The following is a 25,342-nucleotide window of genomic DNA, read 5'->3' as shown; positions in this document are numbered from 1 at the left end:
TTTTTTTTAGAGACATGTTTGGCCCCTGAATTACATCACGGAAATTATTCCACAACACAGAAGATGTTCAAAGTGAAGGACAAAATACGATATGAGTGTGCCTCTGGGTACCACACAGCTTCCGGGAAGAGGACAGAGGAGGTGGAGTGTCACCCGTACGGATGGGCCCTCACCCCACGATGTGCCAGTAGGTTCTCACTTTGAAGACGACTACTTTCACTTTGAAAACTCCCTCTCAGAAATGGGTACAAGTTGTTATGCGAATTATGTTCCTTTTTTCATATTTTTTTGCTTCTGGTTTTAATGATGTTGACAGTAGGCTTTCATCATTTCAAGCTCTCAAAGAGGGAAAAATCCTTTTAGCTCAGATACTTAAATTAAAATAAGTTTAATGATATTCAATAAATATATAAATTGGCAAGCTTTTACTAGGAATAACAAAATTTGGCAAAGTTGCTGATTTCTAATTCAGATATGGCAGGTAAGTAGTGGGTGAATTTTGTTCTAGCAGGAAAAATAACACTTCTTTGTTTTTTATTTGTTCTTTCATTTTTAGAATTAATATGTTCTTCTTTAAGATCAATAGAAAATGGTTATTTTCATCCTGTGAAGCAAACCTATGAAGAAGGAGACGTAGTTCAGTTTTTCTGTCATAAAAATTATTATCTAAGTGGATCTGATTTAATTCAGTGCTATAACTTTGGTTGGTACCCAGAATCTCCTGTCTGTGAAGGTAATTTTTAAAATTTCATACTCACACAAATAAAATATCATGTCTGAATCAGCTTTAATTTCTTTAATTTCTATGGAAAAATGTCTCTGATGATATCTAATTCTTCTCCAGAGTGCTATTTTTTAAAATAAATATTGTCTTTTAAATCAGTGCTATTTTCAACAGTCTTTAATACATTTAATCTGAAGAAATCTTAATTTTTACATTAGTTTGTAGAGTGGATATATCTTTTAAATATATTTTTAAAAATCTATTATAAATTGTAAATCTCTCATTATAATGAATAATTGTTGTTGTTGGGAATTAACTAGATCCAGTTGTCCCAAGTTGGCAGCTTTGTGGAGGTACTTTCTTATTACTTAGCCACATATTCCCTGATGTGAAAATACAGTCTTCAGAACAGTGGGGTAAAGAGCAGGAAAAGCAGCAGAATGTTACCCAGATTGAAAATGAAAACTGAGGTCATCCAGTAAGAGCCACTGTCAAATGGGACGTCTGTGGTTCCATTTATATCACTGGCTGTGTTCAAGCAGGTGGTATGATTATCTGTTAAGAGACATCAATTCAATAGTCTTATAATCACACCTGCAGTGTTATATGAAGGAGGTCCTGGTCTAGCAGAGGAAACAGATACAAATCATTGGTACAATGTGACAACTGGTGTAATAAAGTCAGGTATAAGGTGTTTGAACAAACACTGAAGGTTCTGATTGATATGGTGTGGGACAGTGTTTACAGAGGTGATGGATAATGTCTGAACTGGGCCTTAAAAGATAAATAGGACTTGGAGGATTGGGAAGGATGGGGAGAGGTAAAGGGCTTGATAGCCTCTATTGTCTCTGTAATGTAGGAAATAGTGTCATTATTAACAGGCAGGAGAAAGACAGGAAAGGAAAACTTGGAAGAGAGTAGTGAAGATTTGAAACAGTTGCTGGGAGGAACGAAAGAGGGGTCACCAGGGTTATGCAGTGGGGTTTCCCAGAACTGCCATCATTCTCTAAATGCTGCCATCATTCTCTAAATGCTCATCCTCTAAATTCTCTAAACAATGACTTTAATTTTTTTTGTTAGAAATATTCTTTTTAAAACTTTCCAGTGGTGCCCAACAGCCTTGCTCTAACAGCAGAGAGGAAGATTGTTAGCAAATTACCTGTAGCATATTATTTCAAAATGAAATGGCAGATCCCTACCTACTTATCACCTGTTCGCCCCACTCCCACCAAATTAAGTCTTGTGCCAACATTCCTGCTATCGTTTTCTAGCAAACAGTCCTTAGATGTAGGATGGGCAGTGTAGTCGTCTGAGTAATGCCTCCCTCCCTCCCAAAAGAAAATATTCATATTCAAGTCCCTGGAACCAGTGAATGTTACCCTATAGGGCAAAAGGGACTTTGCAGATGTGATGAAATTAAGGATCTGGAGAGAGGAATAATATCTGGGATTATCCATGTGGGCCCCAAATGTAATCATAAGCATCATAATTATATAAGAGGGAGGCAGAGGGAGATTTGACTACAGAAGATCAAGTATGAGATGTGACGATGGAAGCAAAGGTTGGAGTGAAAAAGGAAGGGGTCATAAGCCAAGGAGGGCACGCAGCCCCCAGAAGCTTGCAGAGGCAAAGAAGCTGCTTGTCTCCTAAAGGCTCCAGAAGGAACACAGCTCTCCTGATACCTTGATTTCAGCCCAGTGAAACTGATTCTGGACTTTGGCTTCCAGAAATGTAAGAGAATAAAGGTGTGCTATTTTTTAAGCCTCTCCATTGTGGTAATTGGTCACGGCAGCCATGGGAAATTAATATAGTCAGTATTTTAGAATAGTTAAGAGCAGGAGATTTTAATTCAGATAGACACGGGTTTAGGAACAGATCCACCACTTACTAATAATTTACTTACTTCATAAGTTTTAGTTTCTTTGTCTGTAATATGGGAGATGTAATAGTCCCCACTTAAAGTTATTTTAAGATTAAAGGAGATAATGAATGTAACGTGCTGGCTCTTTTAGTTTTCTATTGGCACGAACTTAACAGCTTGAAACCACACACCTGTGTCTCACAGTTTCTGTGGGTCAGGATTCTGGGTGGAGCTGACCTGGCTCTGTGTCTGTGTCTAACAAAGCTGCAGTCAAGGTGTCAGGTGGGACTGCGGTGTCATCTGGGGCTGGGCTCGGGAAGAACCTGCTTTCAAGTTCACTGTGGTTTGTGGCAGCATTTGGAGCTTGGCAGGCTGCGGAGCAGAGGGCTTCAGTCTCCTCCTGGATGCCCCTGCAGGCAGCCCTGTGCCCCCTGCCCTCTGACCCACCCCATTCGGAAGCTCGCGATGAAGCAGCTTGCTTCTTTTCCAGATCAGCTGCGAAAGAGCTCGGCAAGAACGGCCTTACCATACTGTGCTGCGAGAGTATGTGTGCATGGTCACACGCATCCATCCTTGTGGCTGTGTTTAAACAGGTCACATGCATCCCATCATCTTGGCTGTGTTCATTGCTTAGAAGCAAGTCCCAGTTCCTGTTCTTGGGGAGGGGCATGACTCAAGGAAGTCAGCCTCAGGATGTGGGGATCCAGGGGGTGGCCCCAGTCTGTCTGCCATACTTCTTAGGGTCCTTGGCACAATGAATGTGCTTATGAAATCTTAACTATTATTTTTTGGTAATTATATGACTAAATATACTGATGTTTCTCCATAAAAGGAAGAAGAAATCGATGTCCCCCTCCCCCTGTGCCTCTGACTTCCAGAATCCAAAGGTACTCAACCACTTATCGTCACGGAGAAACAGTGCGTATAGAGTGTGGACTTAACTTTGAGAGGCAGGGATCAGAAGAGATACGCTGTGAAAATGGAAAATGGACAGAACCTCCCAAATGCATTGGTTAGCAGCACCTCAAATGAGCTTTCCCTAAAATGAAACCTGCGTGCATGTGGAGCTAAATGGTCTCTTCTGTTTCAATTTTCCCTTTTCAGAAGAAAAGCAGAGGACGGGCTGTGAGGACCCGCCCTTGGTTGAGAATGCTGCAGCAAACCTATCCTCCAAGGTCTATTATAATGGGGATAAAGTGACATATGTGTGTGAAAGAGGGTATCACCTCCGGGGACCAGAAGAAATAACTTGTAAACGTGGAAAATGGACCCTTCCCCCTGAGTGTGTTGGTATGTGTGCTGCGTTTCACATCCAGAGCTAAGCCTAGTGTGTAACATTTTCCTTTGTTTAATTCACACACTTACAGCAACGGTCCATTGCTTAGAAGAGTTTGAAACACACAGAGAGAGCACTTACTCTGCTATTTTTCCTGAGCATATGGAGCTCTCTGTAGAATTTAACTGGATATAAAGAATTGGGAAACAAGTTTTTAACATCTTGATGATAGTACTTTTGCATCTGGCCATTCTGAGCCCTCCACCCTCTGAGCCATATACCTGCTCTTTCATCTCACTGAAGGGCACAACCAGGGTACCACTCCTTGGTGCTACCCATCCTGCCATCCTTCTCATTTCTTTTTTTTCTTTTTTTTTTTTTTTTGCGGTACGCGGGCCTCTCAGTGTTGTGGCCTCTCCCGTTGCGGAGCGCAGGCTCAGCGGCCATGGCTCACGGGCCCAGCCGCTCCGCGGCATGTGGGATCTTCCCGGACTGGGGCACGAACCCGCGTCCCCTGCATCGGCAGGGGGACTCTCAACCACTGCGCCACCAGGGAAGCCCTCTCCTCATTTCTTGATCAGGTCCTGGAGAGACCTCCACAGACATGTTTACCGAGGATATCTGTTGTGTAAGAGAAAAGCTATTAAAGATGCTAGAGAAATTAGCCGAGTAGGAGAAAGACGCTGAAGACAGAGAGAAAAATGGAAATTTTCATCCATGGGTTGATTGAGATCTGAGATGAAGAGAGATGAGAAGGAAAAAATAAAAATGGATGATAACAAAGGTCAGTTTTTAAATGGACCATAATCGTTAGGTTAAAGAACACTGTTTACCTTTCTGTACATTTTAAGAATATCTATAGCAAGAGTCCTTCAGAAGCAAGAAAAGTGAAAAATCCGCTGCGTACTTGTCCTTCAGCAAAACATTTGCTCTTTAGTTTGGCTTAGTAAATTTTAACAATACTTAGCTGAATAAAGTTTCTCTGATTCTGGTACACTGAGAGATCAATTGTCCTAAATTACATAGTGAAATATTAAAGTACTATTGTATGCGCAACTGTATTATATCATTATGTTGTTATGTTTGTATTAATTTAAAAATAACTTCTTTTCTTAGGAAATACTGAGAATTGTAATTCTCCACCTGATATAATAAATGGAGCTGTTATTGGTGGATTATTAGCAAGCTACCCAACAGGATCCTCAGTGGAATATAGATGCAATGAATATTACTTATTGAGAGGAGCAAAAATATCTCATTGTGAACAAGGAAAATGGTCATCCCCACCTGTTTGCTTAGGTAAGATAGAGAACACATTGAATTAAAAAAATTTTTCCCAGCCTTATTGAGATACAATTGACATATAACCTTGTGTATGTTTAAGGTGTATAATGTGATGGTTTGATACACAAATACATTGTGAAATTATTACCACAGTAAGGTTAGTTTATTTATCCTTCACCTCATGTAATTTTGGGGGTTGTTGTTATGATGAGAGCATTCAAGATCCACCTTAGCAACTTTTAAGTGCACAACATTGGGGTGGTTTTTTTTTAATTTTTTACTTTTATCTGATTTATTTTTTTATATATTGTTTTGTACATTAGGTCCCTGGAACTTATTCTGCTTATAGCAGGACACATTGAATTTGTTTTACCCTTATGTTTGTATTCTTATGTGATTTTCATATAATGTTTTATAGCATGGAAAAGAGAATTTTGTATATATCTTTCATTCTTCAAGGGTTTTACCTTATCGTTTCTGTCAGCAGAAAAACATCCCTAGTATCTTAGGGTTTAGGCTATACTCGTTCTTACCCCACTGCATTTTTTTTTTTAATGTGGTAACATAAGAACAACAAAACTTTACCATTTTAACCATGTTTAAGTGTCCACTTCAGTGGCATTAAACGTAATCACATTTGTGTGTCTGATTACATTTGTGTTGTCTTTCTCCTAACTGGAATTTCCCCTGGTTGTTTATATTCCTCGTTGTCTCTCTTATTGTCCTCAGAATGTCATTTGGACAGAAGAATAATCAATCCCAATTCTTTCCTTGGTAGAGCATGTCATTTATAGCTTTCTTTGCCACTGCTTCCTCACTTTTGTTTTATCTTGTTGAGCAGATAAAAACGTTTGTAGTTACTCTATATTTTGGATTAAGGCATGGATTAATTAATGTTAATGTCTTCAAGTAGAAAACTGAGGCAGCTATCTAAATAATTACCTAAATTGAAATTACTTTGGGAAAACAATATTCACCTCTCATTTCAAGCCTATAGATTTGCCTCATTTTTTAACTTTGCTAGTCAGAGTTACATTTAAAAGTAACGTACCTGGTCACTACAGTTGCAAAGAACTTCTTACATTGTGACTTCTACAAATAGAAAATTGCATGATAAACTCCCTATAAGTTAAAAAAGACGTTTAGTTAAAAATATTAGCTCTTTAAACTACAAAAGCAAATCATTGTTATCTACAAGAAAATTAATAAACATACAGAATAAACTAGAAGAAAACAGAAAATATCAGTAACCTTGCCGGAAACGTCAGTGACTTAGATAATGGTCTTTTACACCTTTTTCTACACCAGCTTCCAACATACATATTCACAAAACTGTATGATATCATGAAGAGGCTATGAATCTTGTTTCTTTCACTTAAACTATATTATGAACATGGTTTGATATATTTCTACATTATATTTTAATGGCTATACAGTTTTCCTTAATGCAGATATGCCATAATTTAATTATTTTTTGATGGACATTTAGTGTGTTTTCAACATTTTTATATTCCACACAGTACATCTTGTACTAAATATTTGTACATGTAAATAATCTTTATTTTTTAATAAAATAAAATTAATTCTATTTATTTCACATGTTTTGTTTTTGTTTTCAGATTATCTGAAGAGGAATTTCTGGATCAAAGAGATCTGGAATTTTAATTAAATTTCTGATAATTGCCAAACTGCCCTTCATAAAGTTTATTCTGATTTATGATCCTAGCATCAGTGAATTAATGAAGTAGTTTCTTAATCTTTGTGAACTTGAATATCTTAATCTTTACATATTGTTAATTAAGCAATTAAAATTACTTTAATTGGATTTATTTGGGTATTAAACAGTTGACATTTTTCAATTTTCTAATGGCCATAGGTGGTTTTTCAATGAACTGATTGTTCATAGTTTAGCGATTTTTCCATACCCATAAGAGCTTTATCTATATAAATTACATTATCCATTTGACAGTCATGTATATTGCAGCTATTTTTTGTTTTCCTCTTCCTTTTATTTATAGTGTTTTTAATATACATAAATTTAAGTTTTAAGTCAGCTCTTTCAGCATCTCCTTTGTGGTTTCTCTCCAAGTCATTCTTAGTTTGCTGTTCACATTCACATTCAGATATATCTTCACCTGTAGTTTTTCTATTGCTCTCATATTTTCATAAATGATTTTGATGTTAAGCTTTTGATGATGTGATTGATATTGCATTGAATGGAAGTACAGTCATCTCTGAGGATAGAGACTGGACCGAAATTGTAAAGGAAAAGCTAGTAATGGAACAATCCCATAGGGAACAATAAGGTTTAAGGAAACCTATCATTTTCTGTCTGGAGCAATTGCCTCATGACATTTAGGCTTGGTGCCCACAGCCTAAAGCAAATACTGAGTGAAGATCATTTATTGTCATCAGGGCAAGAGGAGAGAGCTTTGTGCATCTTACTTGTCCTGTGGGACTGAAAATACTCTCACTACGAATGGGAAAGATGGTGCTATAATTCCCATCTGTGAATTATTCCAGATGTTATGAACTTCTCAACCTCCCCCCTGCTGGTCTTCCCTGCCCTTATCCTACTTCAGCCAGTCTAGTCTCATTACTCCTCCCCAAGTAAGCCAGGTGTGCTCTCACCTCAAGGTAGTTCCCTGTGCCTGGAATGCCCTTCCCTCAAAAAATGACTTGGTTCAGGGGCTTCCCTGGTGGCGCAGTGGTTGAGAGTCCGCCTGCCGATGCAGGGGACATGGGTTCGTGCCCTGGCCCGGGAAGATCCCACATGCCGCGGAGCGGCTGGGCCCGTGAGCCATGACCGCTGAGCCTGCACGTCCGGAGCCTGTGCTCCGCAACGGGAGAGGCCACAACAATGAGAGGAAATGACTTGGTTCACTCCTTAGCCTTCTGCAAGTCTGTTCAAAGATTACTTATTTAAGCCTGTCCCAACCACCTTACCTAGAAGCACAGCCCCCCTTCCCCCACGCCTCCACTATTAATTTTCCTATCGCACTTATTATATGTAGTTTAAAGATGGCCCCAAATTATAAGATCCATATATTTATTACATTTATTGTTGATTGTGTGTGTGTGTCTCCCAGTTAGAAGGTAATCTCCATGAGGGCAGGGATCTTTGTTTTATTCACCGACGAATATCAAGTGGTAAGTGTCCCACAAATATTACACAGTTAATACATTTTCTATTTGAAGATTTTATTTTATAGGAAGGAAATCAGAATGAACCTAAGTGGTTGTTGCCTTAAACAATATTTTTAATGTTTCAAATTGAGTGGTTTTAATTTATGATATATTGAAGATAATACAAAATATATAAATTCATTTGACAACAATAAAGTGTATCCTTTATCATGTATATGTGTGAAGAGCTTTAATAATGATAAATGGTAAATATAAAATACTGCTTTTGATGCCTGTCATAATTTTTTTTGTAAAAATATATCACTTTCTTACTTGTGAGATGAGTAAAGAATTGAAAAGACCCTTTGTTTTACAGAGCCGTGTACAGTTAACATGGATGACATGAGCAGAAATAACCTAGAGATGAAATGGAATTATGAAGGAAAGATCCTACATGGAGATTTAATAGATTTTGTATGTAAACAGGGGTATGACTTGTCTCCATCAACTGCACCCTCTGAATTATCGGTGCAGTGCAACAGAGGTGAAGTGAAATATCCTTCATGTATTAGAAAAGGTAAAACAGTAGTGCTTCCTGACAATTTCTTGGGTGACCAGTATCACAGGTGATCAGTATGAGTTCAAAGGATAAGACCCTAAGCAATCCACCACCCTCATCATCTAATCTATAAAATTGGGAATGACCTGATCAATTTCCAATCAGCACATACCCTTAAATAGGATCTATGCTGACATCTTTTAATTCTGTAAGTCAGTTTTATAAAGAGAGAAATCATGAGATTTTGTACATATCACCAGACTTTCAGAGGATGGATCACCCTCTTGTGAGCAATCAACAACCCTGTAAAGCATTGCTCTCCTCAGGGTTTGCAGGGGAGCATTGTCTCAGAAGAGGGCTTAAGGTAGAGTGAGAGACTTTGTGTACTCCTTGGGCATGGGACTGTCACTTTTAATAAGGAAACAGGAAGAGAATGCATACAGAAAGCATGGCCTCAAGACGGATCTTATATGCTTTCACTTTTGGCAAACAGAAAGGGGAAAAGTAAAATCACAATAATTAATACTTTGCTAGTTTTAAATGTGTATTTAATATTATGATATTCTAATTGCAATCATAAATTTTATGTATGAAGTTATTGCAGAAATGCTTTTGATATTTAAAAATTACTTGAAAGATGTCTTAAAAATGCTTTTACATGAAATATATTGTTTTATTTCTGTAGAGATTATAAAAACACTGGCTGCCTATTGTAGCAATTCATTGCAGACTTTATTATTTTTGCAGAATCTAAAAGAACATGTGCATCTCCCCCATTTATTAAAAATGGAGTTATTAAGAGTTCAACAGTCAGGACCTATGAAAATGGTTCCTCAGTGGAATACAGATGTTTCGAGCACCATTTCCTACAAGGGTCTAAGGAGTCCTATTGTTTAGAGGGAGTGTGGACTACACCACCATTGTGTTTGGGTAAGTACTGCCACATATGTCTCTATTTATTAAAATAAAACCATATTTTTCACTTCCTCTTCTCTTCGCGTTGATATAGCACTAATATAAAATTTAAATTTTGCATTTTTGTTATTTTATTAGTGAGCTTGTTGAATTACTGGTTTCTACTCTTTCCTCTAGATCATAAATAACTAGAATCCAGCTCATTCTAACAAGTACTTTTTAAGTACAAACCATACATGAGGTACTGGGTTGGTAGGACCTATAGGATGGTTAAGCTGTGTGCTGTGGGTAACCAGTCTAACAGTGGTCATTCAGTGTTATTGGTGCTGTGCTAGAAAACACGAGGACAGCGGGAAACAGATATAGGAATGGTCCCCTCAATCTGAAAGATGATAATGCCTTGTTGATGAGGCATCCTAATAAAAGTAACACTATCTCCCAAAATTCTCAGGAGTCATAAAATAGCATATTTTTAAATAAAAAGAAAATATTTCTTTGTGTTTATATCTGACTTTCATTTATTTTCTTATCTTATTTCACTGTCTTGGACTTCAGTATAATGCTGAGTATAAGTGGTGGGTATCTGTGTTCTGATCTCATAACTAAATCTTTCAGTAATTCATCTTTAAATATGGTGTTACAAATACGTTAAAAAAATCAAAATAAAGATATAGAAACCACCTATTTCTATTTTGCTAAGAGTTTAAGAAAACCTTCAGTGAGTTTAATTTTAGCAATATCTGTTGAAACAATCATATGATTATTACATTTATTTTTTTTTCCCTGGAATTACATTGCTTCTTTTTTGAATGTTAAAGCAGGATTGTATTTCTGTAATAAATCCCACATAGTTGTGATGAATTATGCGTTTTATATATTGTTGAATTTTATTTGCTAATACTCTACGTAGGATTTTTGCAACTATTTTCTTGAGGGAGATTGGTTTGTTATTTTCCTTTTGGGTTTTGTATCAAGTTTCTGCTAACTTCATACAATGCGTTGGGAAGTATTCCCTTTTTATCAATTCTCTAGATTTTGTCTAAGACTGGTACTATTTCTTCTTTAATAATTGTAAGAAATCATCAGAGATGCCACCTGGGCCTTGAGGTTTTTTTTGAGGAAAGGTTTTAATGACAACTTCAATTTGTTTAATAGATATTAGGTTATTATTCTCTTCTCTCCGTTTCAGTAGGAAGTGGTTTGTAAGAATGTGTCCATTATATCTAAATTGTCAAGTTTGTTGACATAACGTTCATGACATCCTCTTAATGGTCTTTTTAATGCCTTTAGTGATGTGTCTTTTGTTATACTACTGTGAAGAAGTATGTCTTTCTGATATATCTTGCTGAGGGTCTGTAAATTTTATTGGTCCTTATAAGCAATCAGTATCTGCATTTTTTGATCCTTTCATCAAATGTTGCTATTTCATTAATTTATATTCTTGTCTTTATTATTTCCTCTCTTCTACTTTATTGGATTTATTTTATTATACTTTTCCTAGCTTGTTTAGATGTATACTTAGAGTACTAATTTTCATCCTTTATGTTTTTCCCTAAAAATGAATTTAAGGATATAAATTTCCCACTGAGCATAACTTCAGCTTCATCCCACACATTTTTATATTTTTGATTTTTACTATCATTCAGCTAAAACTTTATAATACCCATTTTGATATCTTCTATGCACTCTGAGTTATGTAGAAGTTTATTTTTTAAATTCTAAACATTGGAGGATTTTCTAATTTTCTTTTGGTTGTTGATTTCTAGTCTAAATCCATTGAGACATACTTTGAATTATATCTGTTCTTTGAAATTCACTGATACTTAGTCTATTACAAGCATATACTTGTTTCAGGTAAACCTTTTTACTGGAAATAAATTAATTTTGTCCTTGTTGGGTTCACTGTTGTTACATACATATCAATTGAATTGAATTTTGTTTCTCATGTTACTAAGTTCATTCTTATCTGTCCAGATTTATGTTTGTTTGTTTATTTTTCTACCAATTATCAAAAGAAGTGTGTTAAATTCTCTCACATGGTACATTTAAAAATATTTATCATTTTAGTTCTGTCAAATTTTGGTTATGTATTTTGATGCTATTTTATTAGGTGCACACAGATTGAAACATGTTGAATCTGTATAATTTGAGTCTTTCTTTACCTGTAGTAATGCTTTGTTTTTGTTTGGTTTTGCCGTAAAATCTACTTTAGCTGTACCAACTGGCGTTTGCCAAGTATTTACAAGGTGTACAATTTTTCATCCTTTAACTTTCAACTTTCTGGATTCTTACTTGTAATGTGTATGTCTTACAAGCAATATATAGTTAGTGTATGTAAAATTATACTTATTCAGTCTGACAATCATTTCCTTTACAATGGATTATTTAGTCCATTTACACATTAATGTGATTACTGATATGTTTGGGTTTATAGCTACTACCTTACTATACTAGATATATATCCTATCTGTTCTATGTTCTGTTTTCTCTCTCTTTTTTTTTTTATTGTTTTCTCATGGGCAAATCAAATTTTTTGTTATACCATTTTACTCTCTCATAGCTTGTGGATTATACGTTCCTCCAGACTTCCTTTAGCTGTTATCATAGAGATTTCATAATGTAAAATTGCCTTATTACAATTGAGTACAAATTCGTAGTTTTACCATTTCTCTAGGACACAGAACACTTTATTTACTTTTCCCACTTTTTGTATTATTATGTCATGCATTTTCATTGTACATATAGTTTAAGTCCCAAAGATATATTAATATTATGTTGTCCAACAATATTCTTTTAGATTTACCCATATATTTATCAGTAATTTGTTCCTCATCTTTTCTTTTTTTTTAATTTATTTTTTGATACAGCAGGTTCTTATTAGTCATCCATTTTATACACATTAGTGTATACGTGTCAATCCCAATCTCCCAATTCATCCCATCACTACCCCCCCCAACCGCTTTTCCCTCTTTGTGTCCATACGTTTGCTCTCTACATCTGTGTCTCAATTTCTGCCCTGCAAACTGGTTCATCTGTACCATTTTTCTAGGTTCCACATATAGGCATTAATATGCAGTATTTGTTTTTCTCTTTCTGACTTACTTCACTCAGTATGACAGTCTCTAGATTCATCCACGTCTCTACAAGTGACCAATTTTCCTTTTTATGGATGAGTAATATTCCATTGTATATATGTACCACATCTTCTTTACCCATTCGTCTGTCGATGGGCATTTAGGTTGCTTCCATGACCTTGCTATTGTAAATAGTGCTGCAATGAACATTGGGGGTGCATGTGTCTTTTTCAATTATGGTTTTCTCTAGGTATATGCCCAGGAGTGGGATTGCTGACTCATATTGTAATTCTACTTTTAGTTGTTTAAGGAACCTCCATATTATTCTCCATAGTGGCTGTATCAATTTACATTCCTACCAATGGTGCAAGAGTGTTCCCTTTTCTCCACACCCTCTCCAGCATTTGTTGTTTGTAGATTTTCTGATGATGCCCATTCTAAATGGTGTGAGGTGATACCTCATTGTAGTTTTGATTTGCATTTCTCTAATAATTAGTGATGTTGAGCAGCATTTTATGTGCTTCTCGGCCATCTGTATGTCCTCTTTGGAGAAATGTCTGTTTAGGTCTTCTGCCCATTTTTTGAATGGGTTGTTTTTTTTTTTAATATTGAGCTGCATACGCTGTTTATATATTTTGGAGATTAATCCTTTGTCTGTTGATTCGTTTGCAAATATTTTTTTCCCATTCTGAGGGTTGTATTTTCATCTTGTTTTTAGTTTCCTTTGCTTTGCAAAAGCTTTTAAATTTCATTAGGTGCCATTTGTTTATTTTTGTTTTTATTTCCATTACTCTAGGAGGTAGATCAAAAAAGATCTTGCTGTGATTTATGTCAAAGACTGTTCTTCCTATGTTTCCCTCTAAGAGTTTTATGGTGTCCGGTCTTACATTTAGGTGTCTAATCCATTTTGAGTTTATTTTTGTGTATGGTGTTAGGGAGTGTTCTAATTTCATTCTTTTACATGTAGTTGTCCAGTTTTCCCAGCACCACTTATTGAAGAGACTGTCTTTTCTACATTGTATATGCTTGCCTCCTTTCTCATAAATTAGTTGACCATAGGTACGTGGGTTCATCTCTGAACTTTCTATCCTGTTCCATTGATCTATATTTCTGTTTTTGTGCCAGTACCATATTGTCTTGATTACTGTAGCTTTGTAGTATAGTCTGAAGTCAGGGAGTCTGATTCCTCCAGCTCCATTTTTTCCCTCATGAGTGCTTTGGCTATTTGGGGTCTTTTGTGTCTCCATACAAATTTTAAGACTTTTTGTTCTAGTTCTGTAAAAAATGCCATTGGTAATTTGATAGAGATTACATTGAATCTGTAGATTGCTTTGGGTAGTATAGTCATTTTCACAATATTGATTCTTCCAATCCAAGAACATGGTATATCTCTTCATCTGTTGGTATCATCTTTAATTTATTTCAACAGTGTCTTATAGTTTTCTGCATACAGGTCTTTTGTCTCCCTAGGTAGGTTTATTCTTAGGTATTTTATTCTTTTTGTTGCAATGGTAAATGGGAGTGTTTCCTTAATTTCTCTTTCAGATTTTTCAGCATTAGTGTATAGGAATGCAAGATATTTCTGTTCACAAATTTTGTACCCTGCAACTTTATCAAATTCATTGATTAGCTCTAGTAGTTTTCTGGTGGCATCTTTAGGATTCTGTATGTATAGTATCATGTAATCTGCAAACAGTGACAGTTTTACTTCTTTTCCAATATGTATTCCTTTTTCTCATTTTCTTCTGTGATTGCCGTGGCTAGGACTTCCAAAACTATGTTGAATAATAGTGGCAAGAGTGGACATCCTTGTCTTGTTCCTGATCTTAGAGGAAATGCTTTCAGTTTTTCACCATTGAGAATGATGTTTGCTGTGGGTTTATCGTATATGGCCTTTATTATGTTGAGGTAGTTTCCCTCTATGCCCACTTTCTGGAGCGTTTTTATCATAAATGGGTGTTGGGTTTTGTCAAAACCTTTTTCTGCATCTATTGAGATGGTCATATGGTTTTTCTTCTTCAATTTTTTAATATCGTGTATCACAATGATTGATTTTCATATATTGAAGAATCCTTGCCTCCCTGGTATAAATCCCACTTGATCATGGTGTGTGATCCTTTTAATGTGTTGTTGGATTCTGTTTGCTAGTATTTTTTTGAGGATTTTTAAATCTATATTCATCAGTGATATTGGGCTGTAATTTTCTTTTTTCGTAGTATCTTTGTCTGGTTTTGGTATCAGGGTGATGGTGGCCTCATAGAATGAGTTTGGGAGTGTTCCTCCCTCTGCTATATTTTGGAAGAGTTTGAGAAGGATAGGTCTTAACTCTTCTCTAAATGTTTGATAGAATTCACCTGTGAAACTTTATTATAACAGAATATCTTTATTCTGTTCCACAGCCGTGAATTCCATCATTCTGTCTTCCAGGTCACTTATCCGTTCATCTGGTCCTGGACTTTTATTTGTTGGAAGATTTTTAATCACAGTTTCAATTTCATTACTTGTGATTGGTCTATTCATATTTTCTATTTCTTCCTAGTTCAGTCTTGGAAGGTTATACCTTTCTAATAATTTGTCCATTTCTTCCAGGTTGTCCATTTTATTGGCACAGAATTGCTTTTCGTAGTCTCTTAGGATGCTTTGTATTTCTGCGCTGCCTGTTGTAACTTCTCCTTTTTCATTTCTAGTTTTATTGATTTGAGCCCTCGCCCTCTTTTTCTTGATGAGTCTGGTTAATGGTTATCAATTTCGTTGATCTTCTCAAAGAACAAGCTTATAGTTTTATTGATCTGTGCTATTGTTTTCTTTGTTTCTATTTCATTTATTTCTGCTCTGATCTTTATGATTTCTTTCCTTCTGCTAACTTTGGGTTTTGTTTGGTCTTCTTTCTCTAGTTCCTTTAGGTGAATGGTTAGATTGTTTATTTGAGATTTTTCTTATTTCTTGAGGTAGGCGTTTATAGCTATAAACTTCCCTCTTAGAACTGCTTTTGCTGCATCCCATAGGTTTTGGATTGTCGTGTTTTCATTGTCATTTGTCTCTAGGTATTTTTTGCTTTCCTCTTTGATTTCTTCAGTGATCTCTTGGTTATTTAGTAACATATTGCTTAGCCTCCATGTGTTTGTGTTTTTTTTTTGCTTTTTTCCCTGTAATTGATTTCTAACCTCATAGTGTTGTGGTCAGAAAAGATGCTTGATATGATTTTAATTTTCTTAAATTTACTGAGGCTTGATTTGTGACCCAAGATGTGATCTATCCTGGAGAATGTTCCGTGCGCACTTGAGAAGAAAGTGTAATCTTCTGTTTTTGGGTGGAATGTCCTATAAATATCAATTAAATCTGCCTGGTCTATTGTGTCATTTAAAGCTTGTGTTTCCTTGTTAATTTTCTGTTTGGATGATCTTTCCATTGGTGTAAGTGAGGTGTTAAAGTCCCCACTATTATTCTGTTACTGTTGATTTCCTCTTTTATAGCTGTTAGCAGTTGCCTTATGTATTGATGTGCTCCTATGTTGGGTGCATATATATTTATAATTGTTATATCTTCTTCTTGGATTGATCCCTTGATCATTATGTAGTGTCCTTCCTTGTCTCTTGTAACATTCTTTATTTTAAAGTCTATTTTATCTGATATGAGTATTGCTACTCCAGCTTTCTTTTGATTTCCATTTGCATGGAATATATTTTTCCATCCCCTCACTTTTAGTCTGAATGTGTCCCTAGGTCTGAAGTGGGTCTCTTGTAGACAGCATATAGATGAGTCTTGTATTTGTATCCATTCAGCAAGCCTGTGTCTTTTGGTTGGAGCATTTAATCCATTCACGTTTAAGGTAATTATCGATATGTATGTTTCTATGACCATTTTCTTAATTGTTTTGGGTTTGTTTTTGTAGGTCCTTTTCTTCTCTTGTGTTTCCCACTTAGAGAAGTTCCTTTAGCATTTGTTGTAGAGCTGGTTTGGTGGTGCTGAGTTCTCTTAGCTTTTGCTTGTCTGTAGAGCTTTTGATTTCTCCATCAAATCTGAATGAGATCCTTGCCAGGAAGATTAATCTTGGTTGTAGGTTCTTCCCTTTCATCACTTTAAGTATATCATGTCACTCCCTTCTGGCTTGTAGAGTTTCTGCTGAGTAATCAGCTGTTAACCTTATGGGGGTTCCCTTGTATGTTATTTGTTGTTTTTCCCTTGCTGCTTTCAATAATTTTTCTTTTTTTTAAATTTTTGCCAATTTGATTACTATGTGTCTCGGCATGTTTCTCCTTGGGTTTATCCTGTATGGGACTCTCTGAGCTTCCTGGATTTGGTTGACTATTCCTTTCCCATGTTAGGGAAGTCTTCGACTATAATCTCTTCAAATATTTTCTCAGGTCCTTTCTCTTTCTCTTCTCCTTCTGGGACCCCTGTAATGTGGATGTTGTTGTGTTTAATGTTGTCCCAGAGGTCTCATAGGCTGTCTTTATTTCTTTTCATTCTTTTTTCTTTATTCTGTTCCACAGCCGTGAATTCCATCATTCTGTCTTCCAGGTCATTTATTCGTTCTTCTGCCTCAGTTATTCTGCTATTGATTCCTTCTAGTGTAGTTTTCATTTCAGTTATTGTATTGTTCATCTCTGTTTATTTGTTCTTTAATTCTTGTAGATCTTTGTTAAACATTTCTTTCGTCTTCTAGATCTTTGCCTCCATTCTTTTTCCGACGTCCTGGATCATCTTCACTATCATTATTCTGAATTCTTTTTCTGGAAAGTTGCCTATCTCCACTTCATTTAGTTGTTTTTCTGGGGTTTTATCTTGCTCCTTCATCTGGTACATAGCCCTCTGCCTTTTCATCTTGTCTGTCTTTCTGTGAATGTGGTTTTTGTTCCAGACTGCAGGATTGTAGTTCTTCTTGCGTCTGCTGTCTGCCCTCTGGTGGATGAGGCTATCTACCTCATCTTTTCTTGTTTTTCTCTGTTTCTCATTTTTTGTATGCCTGAAAAAATTAGTTCTTTATTATTTTCTCAGTTTGTGTTTGTCTGCAAATCTCTTTATTTTTTTTCTCCTTTGAGGAATATTTTTGCCTGATATAGAATTCTAGCTTGTCCATTATTTTCTTTCAATGCTTTAAGGATGTCATTTCATCCTTTTCTGTTTTTGTACTTTTTGTTAAATAGTCAAAGATCATTTTAATAGTACTTTTTTGAAAGTAAGCATCTTTTACTCTGCTGCCTTTGAGATTCTCTTTGCCTTCTCAGTAGGTTATTTTGGTTCGACATAGATGTTGGTTTCTTTGTGCACTTTATTCTCCTAGTTGGTAGGACTTCTTGAATCTGTGACTTGATATCTTTCATAGGTTTTGGAAATGTTTGGCTAATGTCTTTTCAAATATTTTTAACATTTTCTCTTTTCACTCTTTCTGTGATTCCATAAAACACATGTTACATCTTTTTCCAGTGTCCCCTGTCTCTTAAAATCAATATTTTCTTTCCTTTTATCTTCTCATTGTTTCAGTTTGGTAATTCTCTGCTGATCTATTTTCCAGTTCATGAATCCTCTCTTTAGATGTGTACAGTCTCCTTTAAACTTGTATACTGAGTTCTCAATTTCAACTATTATCTTTGCATTTCTAGAATATCCATTTCATATTTTTTTGTAGATTTGAGTTGTCTGATGAAAGACTTCATCTTAACATCTATTTCTTGACCATATTAGTCGCAATTATTTATTTTTAACTCCTTGTCTGCAAATTCCAATATCTGGATCATCTGTAAGCTATATCTATTTTCTAGATCCATTCCTTGCTATTTCTGTTAATGGTTGATTGAATATCAAATATTTATGTGTGGATAAAATTTTAGGATCTTGAGACAATGATGTCATCTTATTCCAGACAATACTCATCCCATCTTCTGGCTGATAGTGTAGGGAAATTTATTCTCTATTCAGTGAGAGACAAAGCTTTCTCTAAGTTTATTTTCAGAACTTTGTTTGCTCCTGCTCATAGAATGTACCCTGCAGGGTTCTTCACTAGAGTTTGGTGTGTATACCAAGGTCCCCCTTCCTGCCTGGCTCTGATATTCCTGGGAGATGGCCACTGCTCACTGTAGCTTTCCGTTCACTTCAAGTTGAGCTCCTCATTCTCTCTCTGCACAATCAAGAATAGGCAGATGCCCCCCTGGCAAAGCCAGGGCAGAGTATCAAGCTCATTTCATCATACCTCCCATCTCTCTGGGCTCTGACACGTCAAGTCCTGGCTGTCTTGGCTGACCCACTTTTCTATCCTCAACCCCGTGGGATTTCCAGCAGCTCTTCTGGCTCTGTGTTTGTCGCTGGCCCATCTGTATCTAGTCTCTCAGCTTGCGCTGAAAATCAACAACGCCCCAAGAGAAAAATGGCACAGAGTGTGGAACTCATCTGAATGGGCTTTTACCAGACCCTTAGCCTCTGGAGTACTGCCTGCCTTGAAAATTCTCTGATCCCTTGAAATACTTGCTTTGGGTCTGTTTTCAGAGTTTCTAGTTCTTAGTAGAAGTGCTGGTCTGATATAGGTTACTCTGTCATGGTTGAGAGCAGAAGTTCCGTGAAAAAATTTTGAACTCGTTTTAATTTAAATTGCATGTTTTGTAGAACATTCTAAACAATAGTACCATTTGACCTCATTTTCAAAACTATTTTTCAGTGACTATAAAGATCCTGTTAGACTCTTTCTAATCATTCCTGTCATTTGTTTTCTATCTATAGCGTTTCTAGGATGACATCTGACACACAGGCCTTCACTTGAGAACGACTGAATAAAGAAGTATTTTAGCGTGTCAGTTGTATGATTCATTTGCTCTGTTAGCAACTCTGGACCTTTTTATTTATCTCAGAAGCAACTGCTTGGTGCTCAGTCATCCAGGAGGCAAATATGAACACAAGCAGCCCTATTTTCTGACCCGATTTGACATTTGGTATTTTAAAAATACCAATGTTTTTATCAAGGAAAAGAAACCAGAGGAGTTTGTTGGGTATCCTAGTTCTTATCTTAAGTTTTTATTTTGTTTTGTTTTAATGCATAAGGAGAAGGACACAATAATACTGTCAATGCTTAAAATTTAAAGCATCTCAATCCAATCTTAATAATCCTTAATAACTGAAATTTAAAAGAGAAGAAAATTACTTTGGACATACTTTATACATCAGGTCATAAATTCTGAGTCAGTGTCGAGACTCTAGCTTGTTTCTACATTTCCATAAAATATTATCTATCCAACCATCAATGGTTTGTCTCATGGGTGTTTTATCTGCACTTTCTGAAGAAGAAAAAAGAAAAAGAACACTATTTCAATGACTATTATTAACTATCAATGTTTTTTAAAAAACACCTTTTTTGCCTTCTGTCTTTGCAAATCTTAATGGCAAAAGCTCAGTAACTGGCAGGACATACCCTTTTTCCAAATTCAGGGCAACAGAGATAAATGGCAGGCTGTTTTCTGTGAGCTTTGAACATATTTTCTGACTTGAATATGAATTCTAACTTACTTGCTGCTCTAATGCCTGGGAATTTTAAGGTTATTATGAGAAAGCAACACAATGGTTCCTGTTAATACTGAGAGGTATCAAGATAGTTTTCTTTGTTTTTTATTTTTTTCAGAGCCTTGCACATTATCTTTTGATACAATGGAAAGTAATAATTTGCTCCTGAAATGGAGTTTTGACAATAGGCCATATATTTTGCACGGCGAGTATATTGAGTTTCTTTGTAAGAGAGATACTTACATTGAGTTTCCTATTATCGGATCGGAATTGAGAGTGCAATGTGACAGAGGGCAGTTAAAATATCCAAGATGTATTCAAAGAGAAAGGTAAGGAGAGGCTTGTACCTGCAACTATTTTTTTTTCTGTTCAGGTTGTTATTCATGAGATTCATTGTGTTATAATCTCAGAAACATTAGGTTCTACAACAGTCCTACTTTATGGTCATTATAAAGGGAAAAAAACCACGTTGTCTTTATTTTTTTAAACCAAGCCAACTCCTAGATGTATTAACTAATTCAACAAGCTTTCTGAGTGGTCTAAAGTCAAAGCACTGTTTGCTATTTGATATTTGTGACTCTGGCAATTGGGTAAATAAATCAATTTGAGCAATATTTAAATGTGGAAAAATTAACCTACATGTTCTGAGATAAGAGAAAATCACATTTTCTCCCATTTCTCATTAGAGGTTCGTAATAATGATGGGAAACACAGTTTTACAAACTTGATACTGAGGGAAGAGCATATCAATAACAAAGATTAAAATTATATTTGTTTTCAGGAACATGGTTCTATATAAGAATTTGGAAGTTATTTCTGAAGTGTTTTCTCATATATATAGCAATTTTTAAAATATATTTTCTACTACTTGATCAATGGAAAACAATCCTGTTCTTTTCTTAGAGAAATGTTAAAAGAATGCAATAAAATAATGTAATTCATTTTATTGGGTCAGAGTTTTGCCCCCTTTGAAGATACATTATAAAATGGGAATTATACTCTAGGTTCAACTAAGAACATTTTTAAATGACTTAAAAGTGCATGTGGTACTCTTCTAATGGTTATAAAGAATGAGCTGTATGAACTACATAAGGACAGTTTTTTAGATACTTGGAACATTCTAGAAAAAAAATTCATAAGACACACACAAGTGGAAAACTTTTTTATTTTTAATTGCAGTGAAAATCAGAGTAGAAAAATGTACGTGCTATTTAAATTTTTTATTATATCTTGCATTTCCTATTTCTAAGAGAAAAAGGAATAAGTAACTTAGGAAAAAAAAATGTAGAAAATGGTGTTAGTGTAGTTACCGACATTGAGTTTTTAAAAAGAAATTGGTGGTATAATTTACCAGGGATGGTTACTTGCTTTTATCAGTACCTCATTAAAACAAGGACCAGTTATATGAAATATTGAAGGGCTAAGACTGTAATAAATACTTGACCAGAAATGATGCTTATTTCAACCCCCACCTTCTCTCTTTTCTTCTTATCAAGGATGTTGTCTTATCAAGAACGCTTAAGAACATGAAAATGAATGGCAAAAAGAAGAATAACATTTTGACACATCATAAAATCCTTTATAAAACATAATTGTTAGAAGAAAAATGTTGAATTAAAAACCTCTGATTTTTTACTTGCATGAAGATTTGAATCTAAACTGTTTATGCTGGACATTTTCTTTATTTATAAATAAAAGCTACACATGCTATTGTTTCACTTCTGGTTTGGATGACTTGACATGTGACCTCATCTTTGCTGCATGTCTTTCATCTATTAAAACATCAATCTGCACATCAAAATATTTCTGGTTCCTAATGCCAGTTCACTGGACTATATTGTCTTCAATATATGTGCAAAAATTCACACGTCTTTAATCGTCTTTGTTAATATCAGGGTTTTCTGTTACTTTGAGTTCAATATTTATTCAAAAGAACCAGCCACACTAGAGCTGAGAAACTATACATCATGTTAGAGGATTTACTTTATTAAATGAGCCGAGACTGCCCTTCAGACTTCCTAAGTGTAAAGAACTTTTAAAATTAACTGTACTGTTAGCTACCATTTGTTAATAATCAAATGGTTTGTGAATTAGTGAACCTTCCACATGTTTAAATGTTGCCCAAAGAACACAGCTATAAAAAAGAACAACCCTTACTATTTTTATATTATACACCGTCAATTTTTTTCTTAGATCGGGTAATTAATGGAATCATGCAGATTCTGAAAAATAAAACCTGAAGTCAGAGAGACCTTCAAGCACCAAAAAAAGGGTGTGTCAATAATACTAGGGCCTGTCAGAGGCCTGAAATACTGCGTTGTCACTTTTCAGTGTGAAAGAGAGTTACTCACCCAGTTGTTATTACGGCTCATTCATAAGCACTACCTGGTTCTAGTACCCTTGTTAGGACCGGTTGTTGTTCCCAGAACAGCACATTTTTCCTCCCTAGAAGGTCTTCAGTTCTTCTAACTCAAGACCTTATTTTCCCAGTATGATGGCATTCTTCAAACCCCAACGTACAATTCCTGCTCCTGGGCTATGAGAGTTTCTCTGGAAATGAAGCCACACCTGGACTTAGCTCTGTGGATTAAACATGAATTCATTTAATGTTCAAGCATGTATGTTTTAGAACTGTCCTTCCTTGAGTTCATATGCATTATTTCAATTAATCTCCAAGAGTAGTTTTTCACAGTGGATCTCATAAAATTGAAATTTGACTGAAATATCAATAGGAAAGTATTAATCCTTTCCAATTAATTCGACCAATCCATTAAGAAATGATACTGATCAGGTGTGGTGTCCCAGGAAACATGTTAGGTAATGCAGGATTCAGAGATGAATAAAATTCAGCTCATTATTTCAAGGAACTCACAATAATGAACTACTTAGTTTAGGAAAAGAGTTAAACTTGTATTATCGGTCATAAACTCTGATGCCTGGGGACAGGCACAACACGTGGATGGGTGAAGCAGGTCTAGTGGTATTTCTGGGGAACTGCTCACGGCATGCTCTCTTTAACCTGGGTAGCTTGCTAGCTTCCTGATTTTAGTTTTTAAATGTGGGTTTCTGCATTTTAAAAGTAATTTAGCAATGGTATGTAAAGTTTTGTAAGTTGAAAAAAGGTATTAATCTTTTTCCATTAATTCATCAATGAATCCACTTATAAATGATGTTGAGTACCTGCTTTATCCCAGGAAACAGAAGTTTCGCTCAGGGAGGATAACTGTCATGTGGGAATGTTGTATCCAGCATTGCCGTATCTTCTGGTTTGTTAATTGTGAAATCTACTGATTTTTATATGGGGAGGGGGTGCATAAAAAATCTGTGACTCATCGTGGCTCATTAGCAGCCAATTTGTAAACTCCAAATGCTAAAGCAATAAAAGTGTGAAAAGTGCAGCGATGGAGCATGTAAAAGGAGTGGCATTGAGGAAGCAGTAATTAACTTTTTTGGTATTAACTGGGCTGTAGGAAGATTCCTGGAAAAAGTTAAGTTTACAAGACTAGGGAAGACATTCCAAGTAGAAGGAATGGCACACACAGAATCAAATACTGAGCACACGCTATGTGCCAGGCCTGAGGCTCCACACTGGAGGTAAAGCACTGAATAGGACACGTTATTTCTGCTGTTAGGAGCTTGTGCTCCAGGTAGATAAAAAAGATATTAAACAAATCATTACAAGATGCGGTGTGTCAGGAAAGATCCTGTCTTAGGCAGCAAGGACCAGGAGGGACAACCTAGCCCTGGATGCCCAAGAAAGGCTCCTCTGAGGAGGTAATACGGAGGCTGAGATTTGAAGGGAGAAAAGAAAGCATTTCAGGTAGAGGAAAGAACACGTAGAAAACAGCAAAGAGCATGGTGTTTCCAAGAAGCTAATAAAAATGCATACTGGATTGAGCGGAAAGGAGGGAAGGCGAGAGTAGAGGAAGGCCTTTGTCCGCCAAATTAAAGATGTCGGAAGTCAGTGACTGAAATGAGATGTTTACAGTGTTTTTTTTTTTTTAAAAAAGAAAAAAAATGGTTCTGAGAAACCTAGGGGCAGGACAGAAGTAAAGACGCAGACGTACAGAATGGACTTGAGGACACGGGGAGGGGGAAGGGAAAGCTGGGACAAAGTGAGAGAGTGGCATGGACATATATACACTACCAAATGTAAAATAGATAGCTAGTGGGAAGCAGCCGCATAGCACAGGGAGATCAGCTCGGTGCTTTGTGACCACTTAGAGGAGTGGGATAGGGAGGGTGGGAGGGAGACGCAAGAGGGAGGAGATATGGGGATATATGTGTATGTATAACTGATTCTCTTTGTTATAAAGCAGAAACTAACAACACATCACTGTAAAGCAATTATGCTCCAATAAAGATGTAAAAAAAAAAAAGAAGAATAAGATGAGCAGAGCTATCAACAGACCCTGGGGTTTAGAAAACCAAACAGTGGTTTTCAGAGTCTGTAAGAGAACAGGAAACTCTAGGGCCTTGAAAAATAAGAGTAGGTGAGAAGTAGACATAGACTAGCCTGCCTAGGGACCGAAATCCATCTCGAAACTGTCTCAACCTAAATTGGATAAAGGTGATGTGAGGTAGCTGGTGTTTCTAGCCTAGTTGTCAGCTGGGAGCACAATAAACTCTCTGGAGAAGATGACATCATTCACAACCTTGCATTGTACCTGAGTTTTCACATTTAATGTCCTCAATTAATTTTTTAAAAGTAAAATTGTATTTTTTTGAAGGAGAATACAACAGATGATAAACAACCTCTTCAACTTCTGCTATGAATACGCACAAGTAAAATTCTAAGAGATAACAACTATAAGCTCTGAACAAAAGCCAAACTAACCCCCAACCCCAAACAGAAGACCAAATACATGGATGCACAGCAGAATGGAAAATAGCAGATTGTGGACGGGAGGATTCAGCTGAAAGAAGGTAATGGAGCTAGTTCTCTCAGGCAGTAACCCATTTTTACAGGTTACTGCCTGAGAGAGCTCTGCAATCAACACGTTTGCAATGGAGTTAAACCTTGGACTAAAAGAAA

At 36.0% G+C, this 25,342-nt stretch overlaps 1 protein-coding gene across 4 annotated transcripts in view; it reads left to right on the top strand.

The window, feature by feature from the left end:
• The window catches only part of LOC113628488 (coagulation factor XIII B chain-like), a 38,553-nt gene extending 16,524 nt beyond the window's left edge, over positions 1-22,029 (top strand). For 3 of the 4 annotated variants that reach the window (XM_027122152.1, XM_027122149.1, XM_027122150.1), the window contains exons 4-12: positions 11-187; positions 557-733; positions 3,418-3,597; positions 3,690-3,875; positions 4,978-5,160; positions 8,648-8,848; positions 9,578-9,760; positions 20,426-20,636; positions 21,804-22,029. In XM_027122152.1, the coding sequence (XP_026977953.1) occupies positions 11-187; positions 557-733; positions 3,418-3,597; positions 3,690-3,875; positions 4,978-5,160; positions 8,648-8,848; positions 9,578-9,760; positions 20,426-20,636; positions 21,804-21,837 (1,532 nt within the window). In that variant the 3' untranslated portion in view covers positions 21,838-22,029. The remainder of the gene's footprint in view (positions 1-10; positions 188-556; positions 734-3,417; positions 3,598-3,689; positions 3,876-4,977; positions 5,161-8,647; positions 8,849-9,577; positions 9,761-20,425; positions 20,637-21,803) is intronic. The other variant, XM_027122151.1, reaches the window with a different exon arrangement.
• Positions 22,030-25,342: the final 3,313 nt, after the last annotated feature.

The sequence above is a fragment of the Aethalodelphis obliquidens genome, unplaced genomic scaffold (genome assembly GCF_003676395.1).
Source record: "Aethalodelphis obliquidens isolate GAN/ISIS:26980383/991018 unplaced genomic scaffold, ASM367639v1 scaffold24, whole genome shotgun sequence".
NCBI classification, from domain to species: Eukaryota; Metazoa; Chordata; class Mammalia; order Artiodactyla; family Delphinidae; genus Aethalodelphis; species Aethalodelphis obliquidens.
The sequence above is the reverse complement of the archived record's forward strand: the minus strand, read 5'-3'. Positions and strand labels throughout refer to the sequence as shown.